This window comes from Dasypus novemcinctus, chromosome 3 (assembly GCF_030445035.2).
Source record: "Dasypus novemcinctus isolate mDasNov1 chromosome 3, mDasNov1.1.hap2, whole genome shotgun sequence".
Lineage (NCBI taxonomy): Eukaryota > Metazoa > Chordata > Mammalia > Cingulata > Dasypodidae > Dasypus > Dasypus novemcinctus.
The window spans coordinates 37,818,866-37,835,285 of NC_080675.1; the positions used below are offsets into that span (position 1 = coordinate 37,818,866).

At 33.8% G+C, this 16,420-nt stretch overlaps 1 protein-coding gene across 6 annotated transcripts in view; it reads right to left on the bottom strand.

The window, feature by feature from the left end:
- The window catches only part of PCNX1 (pecanex 1), a 171,693-nt gene that overhangs the window by 65,688 nt on the left and 89,585 nt on the right, over nucleotides 1-16,420 (bottom strand). For 4 of the 6 annotated variants that reach the window (XM_058293180.2, XM_071213836.1, XM_058293178.2 and 1 more), the window contains 3 exons: nucleotides 7,912-8,002; nucleotides 5,791-5,848; nucleotides 3,959-4,176 (listed from right to left, as the gene is read on the bottom strand). In XM_058293180.2, coding sequence (XP_058149163.1) covers nucleotides 3,959-4,176; nucleotides 5,791-5,848; nucleotides 7,912-8,002 — 367 coding nt within the window. The remainder of the gene's footprint in view (nucleotides 1-3,958; nucleotides 4,177-5,790; nucleotides 5,849-7,911; nucleotides 8,003-16,420) is intronic. The other 2 variants (XM_058293181.2, XM_058293179.2) reach the window with 1 other exon arrangement.

Here is a 16,420-nt window from a genome sequence, read left to right on the forward strand (position 1 = left end):
TTACTACTACTTGGGTTTAATTTGCTCTTCTCTTAGTAGTTTGAGGTAGAAGGTGAAATCACTGATTTAAGACCTTTCTTCTAGTACAGGCATTCATTCAGTGCTATAAATTTTTCCTAATGCTTGAACAAGTAGCATCCCAAAAAAGTCTGATGTTCATATTTTAATTTTTATTCAGTTCAAAATACTTTCTAAGTCCCTTCTTGATTTCTTTTTGATCCATGTGATCTAAATAACAGAAGTACTGCTTAGTTTCCAAATATTTGGGAATTTTCCAAGAATCTCTGTTATGAATTCATAATCTAATTCCACTGTGGTAAGAATGAGCATACTATAGCTGAATTAAATCTTTTAAAATTTTTTGAAACTTATTTTATGGCCCAGAATATGATCTATCTTGGTGAATGTTCCATGTGCACTTAGAAGAATATGCACTCTTGTCATGGGTGGAATGTTCTATAAATGTCAATCAACTCAAGGTTGAAAGATAGTACTGTTTAAGACTACAATATCCTTGCTGGTTTTCTACATAGTTAGTCTACCAATTACTAAGAGGGGTAATGAAATTAACCATAATTGTGGATTGGTCTATTTCTCCTTCTATTTCAACCAGATTTTGTTTCATTTTGAAGCTCTGTTCTTAGGTCAGAAACATTTAGGATTGTCGTGTCTTATCAATTATCTCTTTATCATTATGAAATCAGTCTTTTTTTCAAGATTTATTTTATTTATTTCTCTCCCCTCCCCCCCGTTGTCTGCTCTCTGTGTCCATTTGCTGTGTGTTCTTCTGTGTCTACTTGCATTCTTGTCATGTGGCACTGGGAAACTGTCGCTTTTTTTGTTGCGTCATCTTGCTGCCTCAGCTCTCTATGTGTGGGAGCCACGCCTGGATGGGCTGTGCTTTTTTCACGTGGAATGGCTCTACTTGCGGGGTGCACTCCTTGCATGTGGAGCACCCCTACACAGGGGATACCCTTGCATGGCACAACACTTCTTGCATGCAGCACTATGCATGGGCCAGCTCACATGGGTCAGGAGGCCCTGGGTATCAAACCCTGGACCCTATATATGGTAAGCAGACGCTGTATCAGTTGAGTCACAACTGCTTCCCTTTTTTTTTAACCACTGGTAATATTCTCTGCTCTGAAATCTACTATTTCTGATATTAACAGGACCACTTCAGCTATCTTCTTTTTTTGTTTTATTTTTATATATATATATATATTTTTTTATTTGTTCTATTTTTTTTTTAAATGTTACATTCGAAGAAATAAGAGGTCCCCATATACCCTCCCATCCCCCTCACCCTACTCCTTCCACATCAACAACCTCTTTCATCATCATAGGACATTACATTCATTGTGGTTTCCTCTATGAATTTTATTGTGGTAACATATATAATATAAAATTTCCCATTTAACCACTATCATGTGTACAATTAAGTGATATTAACTCACATTCACAATATTGTGCTACCAATACCATCATTTATTACCAAAACTTCATCATCCCAAACAGAAATTCTGTATCCATCAAGCAATAATTCCCATTCCCACCCACTCCAGCCCCGACAACCTGGGCTGAGACTCTATTTGCTTTTTCTGGGTTTTTCATATAACCGAAACCATGCAGTATGTGTCCTTTTGTATCCGGCTTATTTCACTCAACTTAACTTCAAGGTTCATCCATGTTGGTGCAGTATCAAAATTCCTTTTTATGGCTGAATAATATTCTATTGTATGTATATTCAACACTCTAGCTTTGGTTAGTATGATATTTATTTTTCTATCCTTTTTATTTTTAACATATTTCTGTTTTTATATTTAAAGTCCATTTCTTGCAGGCAGCATATAATTGGGTCTTATCTTTTTATCCAACCCAAAATTTTCTGGCTTTTTTCTGTTTTCTATTTGTCCCATCTGTTGTTGATGTTGTTGTTTAATCTCTTTTTACTTCTGTTTTCTTTCAGTTTGATAGAATAATATTTATGAATCCACTTTATCTACTTTTTTGGAACGAAGTACTTCCAACGATAAATTTGATGTCCTTCTTTTCATTGTTTCTCCGTACAAAACATGTCTCTTTTTTTCTGTCAATTTTTCTATTTTATCACTAGTTTTGAGTGATAATAATGTACTTTGGTACAGTTTTCTTTGTGTTTCTTGTGTTTAGGGTTCACTGAGCAACTTAAATGTGTACACTTGTATCATTAAATTTGGAAAATTTTCTGCAATTATTTCTTCAAAATATATTGTCTCCCTGTCTCATCTTGAAATTTTCCCACAGCATTCTCTTTCATTTTCTTTTAATGTCCTTTTCATTGAGAGCTGGGAAGAGGATTCTATTTTTTCTGTTTCTATTTTGTATTTTGGATAATTTCTACTGCTATGCCTTTATGTTCACTAAACTTTTCTTCTACTACGTCTAATCTGCCATTAATCCCATCCAGTGTATTTTTGCATCCAAATATTGTAGTTTTCATCTCTAGAAGTTTGATTTGGGTCTTTTTAAAAATACATCTTCAATGTCTTTTAACTTTTTTAGCATATAGAATATACTTATAATTATTTTAACATTAATATTAATTCTAACAACTATGCCAGTTATAGTTTAGCTTTGATTAGTCTCCTCATTATAGGCCATGTTTTCCTACCTCTGCATGCTTTAAAGTCTTTGATTAGATGTGATATATTGTGGATTTTACCTTGTTGGGGGCTGAGTATTTCTGGATTCCTATAAATCTTAACTTGGTTAAACTACTTGGAAACAGTATGATCATTTAAGATCTTGTTTTTATGAATTGCTAGGTGGGTCTGAAGCACTGCTTATTCTAGTACTAACTATTCTCTACTTCTGAGGTTAAGACCTTCCTGAGGACTCTTCGAAATGCCATAAAATATCAATTATGAGTTTTCTGATCTGGCCATTGTGAACAGGTTGGAAGGTAAAGTTACTAATTTGAAATCTTCATTTTTCCTAATACTGTACTAGTAGTGTCCCCAAAATTCTGATGTGGTGTATTTGCATTTTCATTCATTTTAAAACACTTTCTAATCTCCCTCTTCATTTTTCTCTCTTGATTCCTGGCCCTGTGTGAGTATCAGGCTCTATTTCTCCATTCCGCATGGAGAACAGGGCAACAGGTTTTTGCCCTGGTTTCACCTGCATGCACCTACTAGAACTCTGCTGAATACTCAAGAGGAATGCCTTAGTTCTCTAGTTTCTCTAAGTAGCCCTCTCCTCTTTGACATTCTGTCCTATGAACTCTAGCTGCCTTAGTCTCCCTGGACTCTCAGTTCCATTTCCTCAAGTCAGGTTGTCCACTGGGCTCTACCTTAGTTCCCTCCCCCTATGTCACAGCCTAGAAACTCTCTTAAGGCAATAAGCTGGGAAAATTTTAGGGATTATATCATGTTTCCCATCCCTCAGATGACTGACCTTTGTTTTTCTGTGTCCAATGTCTTGAAAACTGTTTTTTCATGTATTTGTCTGTTTGGGGCTGTTTCAGACAGTAGGATAAATTCAGTCCTTATTACTCCATGCTGACTAGAATGGCAGATGGTCACCAAGTTTATAAGTAATACTCTTTATCATTATGACAGTAGTGCTAAGAAATAGGAAAAACGAAGTTTCCTCATATCTTTTATATTTAGGATCATATTTCTGATAACCTTAAGATTATCAACACTCATATCCTCTGGCTTTTAAGTATAGTTGCATGAGGCTTATGGATAATAAAAAGGATTTCTTTGTATAAGCAAATTAAAAGTGCTAACAAAAAAGTTTTTAATGGATTTAAGAAAGTCAATGTTTGGGAGCCCTTATTATCTCAAAAGGACAAAAAGAGAAAACACTTTCCAACACAGCAACTATGTAAAAACTTCAATGGCTCTTTAGGGACACTTCAACTTAAAAATAAAATCTGCACATAATCTTTAGTATCATATTATATCCTCACCTATCAAACAGGGCCAAAAGTGTGAGTCTGTCAAAGTTGATGCCAATCCATAGTTGGGGCAGGATCCAAAAGCGGTAATAGTGTTTAACCTTTTGGGTAGCATCTTCTGTTGGACCATAAGTAGCTGCCAAGTCAGGGCTTAGATCAATGTCTTGTTGCTCCAACAAATCTGTATCAATGGTCAATAGTCTATTCAATCGAATCTGTGGAAGAGAGAGCTAAAAGAAAGTCAGCAATGAAAGGCTTAAAAATATCTTTATCAAGACATGATTCAAGCACTACTCAATCAGTTCATAGAATATTCAAGCTCATTATTCTCTAGTCTACTCCTTGTGGATTTTTTATGACTATAGACTACAGAAAGTGACCATATGAAGCAAACTTTAAAAAAGCAAAGAAATCAACATACCTTTTGGAAAAGTTTTATTAGGAAAATAATTTGACATTTTAAGACTTTATGTATTGCATAGCTAGAAAATCCATTTTTCTGATTGTGTAGCTCATTATCACTTTTAAATCTGAGCTCCTTTACAATGGATTCAAAGCCTTGAACTCTCATTTCTTCCTACAGTGTCTTATCACTGTTGTTTTCAAATCCCTTTTTTAGTTTTGTTTTGTCAGGCTGCTTGTCAGAGGATATATAGAAAATTGCTACACTTCATTTTTTTCCATTTTAACTTATCTATTTACCAGATTCCCCTTCCTCTGAAAGCTTCAAAAGTCTCTGTATCTGGCACAGCAGTAGACTGCATTTTGCTACCTCAAGGTTTCCATACCATCTAAGAGTGGAAAATAATGAAATACTGATCTTCCCACTTTTGCTTTCCAATAGAATTTTTAGGAATACAATGTAGCACAAGGTAGGAACGGTCTTTAATTTTCAAACACTTATTATGGTACATCAAGACAATTTCCTTACTATATATAGCATATCATTTCTATATTTAAACATTGACAAATACTTCCCAAAACACTTTTCTTACCCCTTATGCCAGAGTTTCTCAACCTTGGCACTACTGACATTTGGGACGGATAATTTTGTGTGTGTGGAGATGGTGCCCTGTGCATTGCAAAATGTTTAACTGTATATCTGGTCTCTACCTACTATATACTACAGAGATAATCCCCATCTCTACCCCCTGCAGTTGTGAAAACCAAAAGTATCTCTATACATTGTCAAATATTCACTGGCTGAAAACTGCTCTATGCCAACTTACATCCTAGTCTTAAAAACCTGCTACAACACAGAATCTTCATGAAACCACTAATAATTAATCCTTTTGGCACTAGATTTATCTAGATGTGTTGCTTAAAAGGATTTCATCAGTTTTATCTTTTCCAACATGAAAGATGAATATACATTTGATTGCAAAGGCAGTGTTTTCTTTAAAAAATATCCCCACTGTATTTTTTATACAGTATTGTCATTATTAAACTCCCCCCAAACCTCCACAATGGTATAAAAAAACAATGGTAACCAATAAACAAATAACCGCACCAAAATCATAATTGTCAAAGTAAGGTTGTAAAATGACACAATTAAAAATGACACACCCGATTATGAAGCTGGAGAGTAAATGGACCTTTACATGCCCCTAAAGTGTGTAATTACTGATTCATAAATACAGCTAGTTAAACTTCATGGTGTTTTATGTTTGTATCTTCTTTCTTAATAAAGGATTTACCAGAAGAGATCCACCGTGGAAAAGCAAATGTGATTTTGTGTTAGTTTTCAAACAAAACAGATATTTGGGAACTCCATCAATTTTTCTGATTTTTACAGCTTCATAACCTGGAAATATATCATTTTATAACAGTAAATAAAAACCTACCACATCATGTGGGTAGAATCGAACTGAGGTAGAACTGGATACATGAGAATCCGTATCACTAAAAGAAAGTGAAAATGATTTTAGGGAATAAATAGCTTGTCAAACAGTAGAAAGAAAAAAATCCTTTAACAGTTAGATGATATTTACACTAGCTTCACTTTTCCAGGTAAACATCAAAATACAAAGTAGCATTTTCCTAGAGTTGTAATTAAAACCATAGCCTCTGTGTGAGAATGCCTGGATTCAAATCTTTTCTTTATTTGAATGAGATCTTGGACAAGTTACTTAATTTCTTTATACCTCAGTTTTCTCACAGGTAACACAGAATAAGGTACCTATATCACAAGGTTCTTGTGGAAAGTATTTGTAGCAGTTTGATATTATTGATGAATTCCAAAAAGAAATATTGGATTATATTTATAAACTGATTTTTTCCACTGGGCAAATAGATTATATCAGATTCAAAGGTTTACTTGATTAAATAATTATGTAAACCTCTTGGGCCAATAGGGTGTTGAGTTCCCACCCTTTGGTGGGTGGGGACTCACAGATAAAAGGCAAAGGACAGAGTTCAGGGTTCTTAATGTTGGAGTTTTGATGTTGGAGTTTGATGCTGAAGCTGGAGCCCTGGGAAGCAAGGAACCCTGAACTCACAGAGAAGCAAGACCCTGGAAGGGAGGAACCCAGGAAGCCTGAACCCTCGCAGACAATGGTAGCCATCTTACTCCAACATGTGAAAATAGACTTTGGTGAGGGAAGTAACTTATGCTTTATAGCCTGGTATCTGTAAGCTCCTACCCCAAATAAATACCCTTTATTAAAACAAACCGGGTTCTGGTATTTTGCAGCCTTTGGCTCACTAATACAGTATTCAGATGAGTTAGTCTAAAGAAAGCAATAAACATATTGCTTGGAACTAGTGATCCACAATAAATATTAAAACCTAACTACATTATCATAGAACATTCACAGTTCAGTCAAGTTTAGATTTCAAAATTTGAAGACTTTACCACATTTATAGTATAAGGGGTTATTCTTCTCTTGAATTACATTAGACAGGATAACTAAGTCTTTCCATTCCTCATCCCCCTACTGTTTCCAACGAAGGGACTCTTTAAGTCCCTGTCACAGATCCTGTAACACTCTGATCTAATCATTTTTGAAAGGTGAATTCTTAAACTGGACTAAAGGGGCTTAAAGATAATAGTTTTCTAAATATTCTGCCTTTCTGAGATGCTGAGCTGAATGATTGCAAGAATCTATTGTTTTAAACGGTCCCTCAAAACTTAAAAAACTAGATTCACTGCCTAAAGATATTTAAAATGTACCCATTATTAGACTGAAGTCCTAAAATAAGAATCAAATGATCCATGTGAGAAAAGTGTGCTGTTTAATCAATAATGGCTCTTAACAGATCAACTACAACAGAGGAACACTAAGAATAAAAATGTAGAAAATAAAATTTTAACACATTCTAAAACTATACTTGATTATGTTATATGATGAAGATGTCTAATTTCTTAATTTTCTTTTCTCCTAATTTCTGCATTATTTTACATAATTCTTTTCTAAGGGAATTAGTGAAAAAAAGCTAAAAGTGATAGTGATCCATATTTTAAGAGATTCCTCCTTCTCAGAGCTGATAAAAAGTATTGTTTTTTTAAATGAAAGCTGGCTGATCATTTATAAAGTTACTTGACCACACCTGTAAAAGGAAATAAAAAATTTTAATTAAAGAGAACTAACTTATGGGTTTAAACTTACACGTGTAAATATTTTTCCAATAAACTTCTTTACATCCAGTATTATATATAGCACAAAATCTATAGTTAAATTTGAAATTGTGGGAAAACACTATCCAATTTTAAGATCTACAGGGAATTCTAATTTAATTTTTTAAACACAGAATAGCTTTTGTTTTTTAAAATAATGCTTGATTTTCTTGCATAGCAAAAACTAAAAATAAAAACTACCTAATTCTTCAGAAACACATGCACAATGACAAATTTTTAAACCAATATAAACCAATGTTTTCAAAATAACCTTTATATCTGAAGGCTTAAAAAATTTTAAACATGGAAAATATATGAAAGTATATTCCTAATATGACTTCACACATACCAGATATTGGATGATCTTCTTGCTGCTGGTTCAAAATTCACAAGTGACATATCACAGCCACCAGTCTCATAGAGCGTAGAAGAGAACTTACCTAGCAAATAAATGAATTTTTTAAAGACATTAAAATACTCAGAATTTCCCCTTCGTTATAAACTAAATTTCATAACTTGATACATTTTAATAAAATGTCCCATAACCTTCTTTTTCCAAAATATTTAAAAATACAGTAATCTGCATGTAACTCAGAATGATCTGAATTGAAAAGGAATGCCAAACAGTGGAGGTTAAATGCCAAAATATATGCTCCAGTACTAAAAGGAAGGGATTTAAGTCAGGTTTGTAATACCAGTTTAGTTCTCTTTTTCTCATCCCAGCACTTTCTCAACTGAACTCTTATAAGTGAATTTAACAAAAAGGTAGAAATGGCAAAGACAAATGAGTTGATATGGCTAAAAGTCTTCCAAAAAGAGTTGGGAGGTCATCAGAGGGGCACGCTTACGCACACCTCAGCAGGACCCCAGAAAAAGCCAAAATAAATACAACCCTAGGTACTGGTTCTCCTGAAGGCTATGGAGATCCACAAGATATATAATCATGCCAGATGTATCTGGAGCTCTGTGCCATGTCAGAGGGCCCTACTTTGTAATCTGTGTTCCTGAGTGTAACAGAGCTGGACTCAGATGTGACTTTTCTACACATGCCTCTTCTGTCACTTTTACTGAACCTGTGGTTGGGCTAGGGATGATCCATGCTCAAGAGACTTGAATCTCTGGACTGCCCATGTACCAGCTGGGCCCTGAGCCTCAGCAGAGTGGCCATTCCTACTCTCTGGTTCGTTGGTCTTATCCAGGTCAGCTAACAGGGAGGTGAAGATGGTCAACCACCAGACCAGGGAATCAAGAGGGGCTAAAACTGTAAGCAGAGGAATTGCATCCATCATCCATGTGGAATCTAAGCAGGCCCCTCTTGGTCTCGAGGTGGAGGGGACATTGCCATCCCAGGGTCCACAGAAAGGAGGAATAAAATATGGATCAGAGCGGACTTACTGATAACTCTACTCTAAAACTATTGTGATGAGTAATAGAAGAAATTTTGGCATCGAGACAGAGAAAGTGGCCACAGTAGTTGCTGAGGGCAGGGAGAGGGTAGAAGAGATGTGATGTGGGGACATTTTTGGGATTTTGAATTGCCTTAATGATATTGCAGGGTCAGATGCTGGACTTTATATATCCTGCCATAACCCACTGAATGTACTGGGGGAGAATGCAAATTACAGGGTAAACTATTAAATGTGTTAACTGAGTGTTAATGTGTTAAATGTGTTAAATGAGTGTGATGAGGGTACCACAATGATGAGGGAGGTTGTTGGAGTGGGGTGGGAGGATGGGGGGTATACAGGAACTTCTTATATTCTTTAGTGTAACATTTTTTGTGTGATGTATATATCTTCAAAAAAATACAATTTACAAATATGATGTGGTGGGGAGTGGGGAGTGGGTTGTATGGGAACCTCTTATGTTTTTTGTTTTTTAATGTTTTTTAATGTAACATTCCTTGTGATCTATTAATTAAAAATAAATAAGTGAATTCAACGTTCTTTAACATTTGTGTGACCACTGCTTTCAAGGAGTGGCTAATATTTACAAAGCTGCTAGAGGTCTGAGTTAATTCAAACCGCAAGAGAACGAACGACATTGTGTTTGCCTCCTGAATTTTTCCTAAAAAATGAAATGTCCAAATGGATCTAAGGAAGTTTAACGACTTGAATGGATTAAAATACAATGTTGGTGAGGATTAAACTACAATATTTAATGAACATTACTAGTTGTACGATTCTATCAAAAGAGCTTGATGAAAAATTTAGGAACAGCAACTGTTCTATCCAAATATCTCTATAATAAAAAACTTAGAGAAGTTATGTTGGTTGCAAATGAATATGCTTTTCCAAAAATTTCTTAAAATGAACTCTGCAAGATAAAATGATTTTTGCTAATGGAATTTTAAAAATCTGAATACTATATGAAATCCATTCTTCACCTTGAGAATCTACCCTAGCCTTATCAATGATGGGGAGGAAGTTAAATGAATTAATATGGATTTCCAGTAGGGCAATAAGATGAGATATACAACCCAATGACCATTTAGATCTAGTTTAGGCTGCTATTTGGGTATCTATGACATTTTTGTTTAAATAGCTGGAAAAACAGATGTTATCAATAGAAGAAACCTTTAAAAGGACAATTTCAACTCGAAGGTAGGGCTAAAAGTTGGATTTTTCTTCCAGGTCTACAGTGCAAACATTATTCAAAAGGGCTTTAAGTGGGACTTAAAAAGTGATAATAAAAGGACCCCATAATTAACTAATAATCTAAGTAAGGATTACATTATTGAGTACATTTCTATGGGCCATGAGATTGAATATGTAAAATGTTTTATCTTATGGTGATTTTTTTTGTGGCAGTATAGTTTTCTTTTATCTTTCCCCAAGGTAATATATTTCTAAGATAAATGAGAAAAGAACAATCTGTGAAATGCTCAATTCACTCGCTGTTTTTTTGTTGTCATTGTCTGTCGGATTGTTTTTATGAAATACCAGGAACTCAATCTGGTACTTCATAGATGTATTATTGAAAGTTTTTCTGGAGCAGTAGAAAGATTATAGAAATTATTAATGAAGAAAAATTACATAAAAATATTTTTAAATTATAATATTTTTGATCTGCTCTTTCCTCATTTAGCATGGATAATCAAAGATTAGCTGTGCAATCACTTTCAGTTTAAATTTACATTAACTGAAAAAAAGAAATACCTGATCAAATCACAGATTGCATAAATGCAAAAAGAATTATAAACCCATGTTAAATGACTAAATCAAAGTTTAACAAAGAGCTGGGATGACTAGGCTGCTGTGTTTTAAGTCCAATAAGTACTTAATTGTTCATAACACATAATTTGTGTGTATTTTAGAAGTTAATTCTATATTCTATAGGGTTCAAATTATTGCAGTATAATCTGCATATTTAAGCAGTCCATGGGATTTTTATAAGTAATTCCTGTTCTCGGTATACTGAAAATAAATATTCATATGAAACTGAAATCAACTTAAAATATTAGTCATTATAATTTTCAAATGGAACAGTAAAAGAATATTATTAAATCACTATACCACTTTATGGCCTTTTATGCATAGATCGATGACAAGTATCAAACTTACACAGGAATAATTGCATTTTAAATAAATAAAAATATAAAACATAAAAATAAAGCATGCCAAAAAAAAGGCTTTTCTAGACACACAAACAAAGCTGGAAAATTGGGTAGTTTTATTATTATATAAATCTACAACTCTGAATGTTTCTATACAAAACAATGACTAACAAGTAATATTTTGAAATTTAAAAAGAAGCACAAAACATGTCTAAGAAAAGTGCAGCTATAATTTTAACAGACATGTATGACTTCAATAGGACTTTAAGTGTGTTTCTCTCTGCCTTTAGGAGTACATGTATGTTGAGGGTCTTAAAAATACCCACTGTTTGTCTGTCAGAACAAACTGACACTACAGTAATACTTCATGGTGCAGTTCCAACTTAACTACACCAATAAAATCAGAGATTCTATGTGCCCCTTATATCTTTAGGTTTGGCAACTGACAGCACTTCAGAATTAACAAATTTGAGGCCCCAGGGATCAAACCCAGGTCCTCCCATACGGTAGGCAGAAGCCCAATCACTTGAGCCACATCTGCTTTCCAGAATAACAAATTTTGTTCAGAAGAGCAACAATTCATAAAAAGAAATTATACTAAAAAATGTTCAGCTTAAGATTTCAGTGAAAATTTTAATAACATTTTAATGAATTAAAATGATAACCTAGTAAAGGCAGCTTCAAAAACAAACAGAAATAAGCATACATAATTAATGGTTTATAAAGGTTATCTTAAATTTCTGTCTTCTTAGTATATCACTATTTTATATATATATCATTTAAGATAAAAACCATAATTATATTTAACCTTTAGATAAACATAAAATTAACAACCATCTTTTACTATTATCCTGCATTCAGAAAAAAACTTCAAGTATTGATTATTTCTTATGACTGGGAAGAAAGCAGAATATCAAGAAAATACATCCTTGATTACGTAATCTTGATTACGTAAATCTTGATTACAAACTAAGACATCTCATCATAATTCAACTCCCAAATCATAATCAATTGTATTTAATATTGTAGGATGTTTCCATTATGATTTGAGAAGGAGAAAGTCATTTTCTGACAAAGTAAGATGAAGTCTAAATTTCAGACTTTAATTATGTTATTGGACATGAGATGGCATCTCCACAAGGTAGGGTCATGGTATTTCTCAGTTTTAAATACTCAATGATTACTATTTTCTATACAAATTAAACTTAATTATTCAAAACTATTTTTCTGAGGTAGGAGAATTTCAGAGTAACAAATAATAGGTCAGTAAATAAAGGATGAACAACAGAAATATGAGTAAAATTAGATCCTGACTTAAAGACCAAGTATATCTGAAGCATGCCAGAAACTGCATATGGCGCAGCAAATTTGAAAGAAACAATGGCAAAGTATGAATAAAAAACATGAGAAATTAATGGGATTCTCAAATGTGTCTTATCAATAAAAACATAGTAAGTGCATAAAGAATTTTAATAATATTCACCCAAGAAAACCCTATTGCATTCTTGCTATTATATTCATTTTTCTGAAGTTATCTAATATATCTTGGAAGGAGGGAGTAGCTAGAAGGTCAGATCATCTATAGGGTTTTTCTAATCCTCCCAGTACCAGCAATAAAAGGAGGCCTCTTAAATTTATTGGATGATTTTCTTCTTCCACCCCTTGCACGATCCATTCTGTGTCTTCTAAACCTATTCCTAATACATTTTGTCTTTTTGACTTCCACTCTTGATGTATTACTCCTGAGGCAGGGAAGGGCTAAAAGAGCAAAGAAATAAATACATGCGAGGCAAGTTGATACAGTGGTTGTTTTTGTTTTTTTTAAGGCTGTTGGAACTCCACATACATCGTATGACTAATTTAAGTACTCAAATCCTAAGTGCAAAAAGTGCTTATTTCTGATAATGAATATTGTGTTCACAATGCTATTACAATGAATTATTACACTTTTAAGAGAAAAGGTATTTTAAATTAGTTCTAATTTCTTGATAGCACTCCCTTATTATCATAAGTGGTGACTCAGAGTCTGAGGTAACATCATGAGTTTTCACCCAGATGGAAATGACACACTTTTATTGCTGCTTATAGGTTAATAATGAACTAGCTTCTCCCTAGACCAAGGCTGGCAAACTTTTTCTATAACATGTCAGTTACTAAATACTTTATGGGTTAAATGGTCTCTGACACAACAACTCAAGTCTGCCACTGCAATGTGAAAGTAGCCATAGACAATATGTAAATGGATTGGCATGGCTATGTTCCAATAAAACTTTATTTACAAAAATTTAGCCTTTGGGCGGTAATTTGCCAACCTGTCTTTTGCCAAGAGTCTTGGGCTTCTAAAAACCTTTTAACCTTCTTGGGATATAAAAGAAATCAAATTACTGTGCTACTTGTAATTTCAGGTTTCAGGATTTAGAACCAGTCCATCTTCCTGGAATGTATAACTGTTCAGAGTTTTTAAGACAGGGTAAGAATAAGGAAAAGGGAAGATATAAAAAGAAAGGTTGGTTTAGAAGAACGTCTTAGGGGAATGGTAAGGACAGGCAGGTATCTCCATTGTTTGCAAACCCTCAAAGAAATTTACTGACATGGACTTCTTGTTCTCTAGTTCTTTCTCAGCACAACATGCCTTAATTCCCTTAAGATACCATTCCAGGTGCCTAAACCCCAGATTTGCTGAATCTTCCAAAAGCGGAAATACAAGGTAGAGTCTGCTATGATTTCATCATCTGCTCACATTTTATTTCATAAGGTCAAGCCCCTCTTATCTTAGTAAAATAATCCGTAACAATGATATTGATAACATTAAAGACTGGTCAGGTAAACAGGAGGACAAGCCACAGAATGGAATATTTGTAATTTGCATCTAACAAATGAATTGTATCTAAAGAACTCTTGCACCTCAGCAAGAAGAGAGACAACCCAATTTTTAAAATGGTAAAGATTTGAGCAGACATGGTTCACAAAAGGAGGTATATGAATGGTAAACACACCAAAAAATGCTCATCATCATTAGTCAGCAGAGAAATGCAAATTTAAACCACAATGAGATACCATTATATACCCATTAGTGCTAAAATGGAAAAGATTAACAATAGCAAGTGTTACCAAGAATGGAACAACTGGAAAGTGTATACATTCCTTGAAATAATGTAAATACTGTATATATTCCTTGAGGGAATATAAAAACATTATTGAAAACTGTGTATCCCTTCATTCCCACTCATCAAAAACTAGAAACAACACAAAAGCCCATTAAGAGGTGAATGTATAAACAATATACAGTATTTCATACAATGGAATACCACTCAGCAATAACAACCAACTACTAACACATACAACAACAAAGGTCATAAAGTCTATAATCATATTTCTATGAAATTCTAGGAGAGGAAAAACCATAATGACAAAAAGCAGATTAGTAGTTGCCTAGGACCAGAGGAAGAGGGGGAAAAGAATTGCGAGGGGGCATAAAAATTCTTTTGAAAGCAATGGAAATAGTCTGTTCCATGATTTGAGTATTTCATGGGTGTACACATCTGTTAAAACTCATCAAATTGTACATGAGAAATGGATGAGATTTATTGTACCTGTATTATAAATCAGTAAAACTGATTTTAAAAATGTAAGGAAAAAAAAAAAAACCGGTCACATAAGAGTCTAAGCATGAGGATCATGTTGTCGGTGAAATTCCCACAAGATGCTAATCAAAAGTTTGAAGAGTGATAGTGGTATTTGTTGTTTTGTTTTTGTTCTTGAGTGAAAAAAAATATTACTCATCAGAAGATTCAAAAGTAGTACATAAAATGAAGAAAGCTCCTCTACTTCCCAGAGAAAGTCACTGCCAGGAACACTTTGTTTCCTTCTGAACAATATTTATATATATATGTATTTTGTCCCAAGACAAATATATCATACTCAAACATATTGTTGTGAAATTTACTGTTTTTTAAAATTACTAAAAGGCATAACTTTTAATACAGCTGTACTGATTTCTGAATATTATACTATGTTGTTACACCACCATTTTTTCTATCAGTTCCCTAGTATGGACATTTAGACTACTAATAGGACATTCCCCTCCTTGAAGCCACCCAGCTAGAGCCATTTCCCAACTCCTCTTGAAACTAGAAGTTGCTATGTGACTATGTATGGGCCAGTGGAAGTGGGAGAAAGTGACAGGTACATTTTCTAAGTCACAATCTGAAAGATGAGGCTGGTTGACTTTGACTTTTTTTGTAACCACTGCCCCCACTTCCTCTTTCTGGTTTGCCAGGAAATGTCAACAACTTAGAGCAGTCACTCTGCACCAGGCAGGGAAGCCACATGTGGAAGATGAAGAACCAACCCATTTGCCAGGAACAGTTTCCATTAGACTGTTATGAGAGAAATATAGACTTTTATTTCAGCCACTGATTTGGGGGCCTCTCCATTATAGAAACTAACCTATATTCTAACTAATGCATGTATTCATCAACATTAATTTAGAATCTTAATGTTTAAGATTAAAAGCAATCTAATCTAGGGAATCAATGAATTCTATATAACACTGACTACCAATCTGTCTCAATCTGTCCCTGTTATATCCTGCAAAATTCCTAGGGCAGTTCAGACATCCAGAACCGTTTGCAATAATATTCTAGTAGTTCTCATATGGTAACGATAATAAACTTCTCAGCATTATCCAGTGGATGAAGACAGGAGTAGGATAAAATAAAATTTTTCTAGATTTATTTTTAATTTATAACATTTGTGGAAATAAAAGACAACCTCAAACTCTGCCAGATAAAGTGTAAACCAGTACAAGTTTTCTATAAAGTGATTAAGAGTATATACCAAAAGCCCCAATAATGTTTATTCTTCTTAACTGTTAATTCTACTTCTATATATTTATCTTTAAGGAAATAAAGTTGGAAAGAAAGATTTATGTCAAGGACATTCAATATAGTGTTTATTACAATAGGAAACATCTTGAAGGTTAATAATGGAAGACTGATTAAATAAAGCATAAGTAATAAAAAGTATTATTATTAATAATAATAATAATATAATAGACTTATGACCAGACACTACTCTAAACACTTTATATATTCCAATAGATATATTCCTTACCATAACCCTATGAAGCTGGTATAATAATTGCCTTTCTATCATAAATGAAGAAACTGAAGCACAAGAAGAGAAAATAACTTGCCCAAGGTGATATAGCTAAAGTGATAAAGCTTGGATTTGAAGCCAGCAACTCAGGCTCTAGAGTCTATTATACTATACTGCCTTTCATGAAGATCTAAGCAACAAA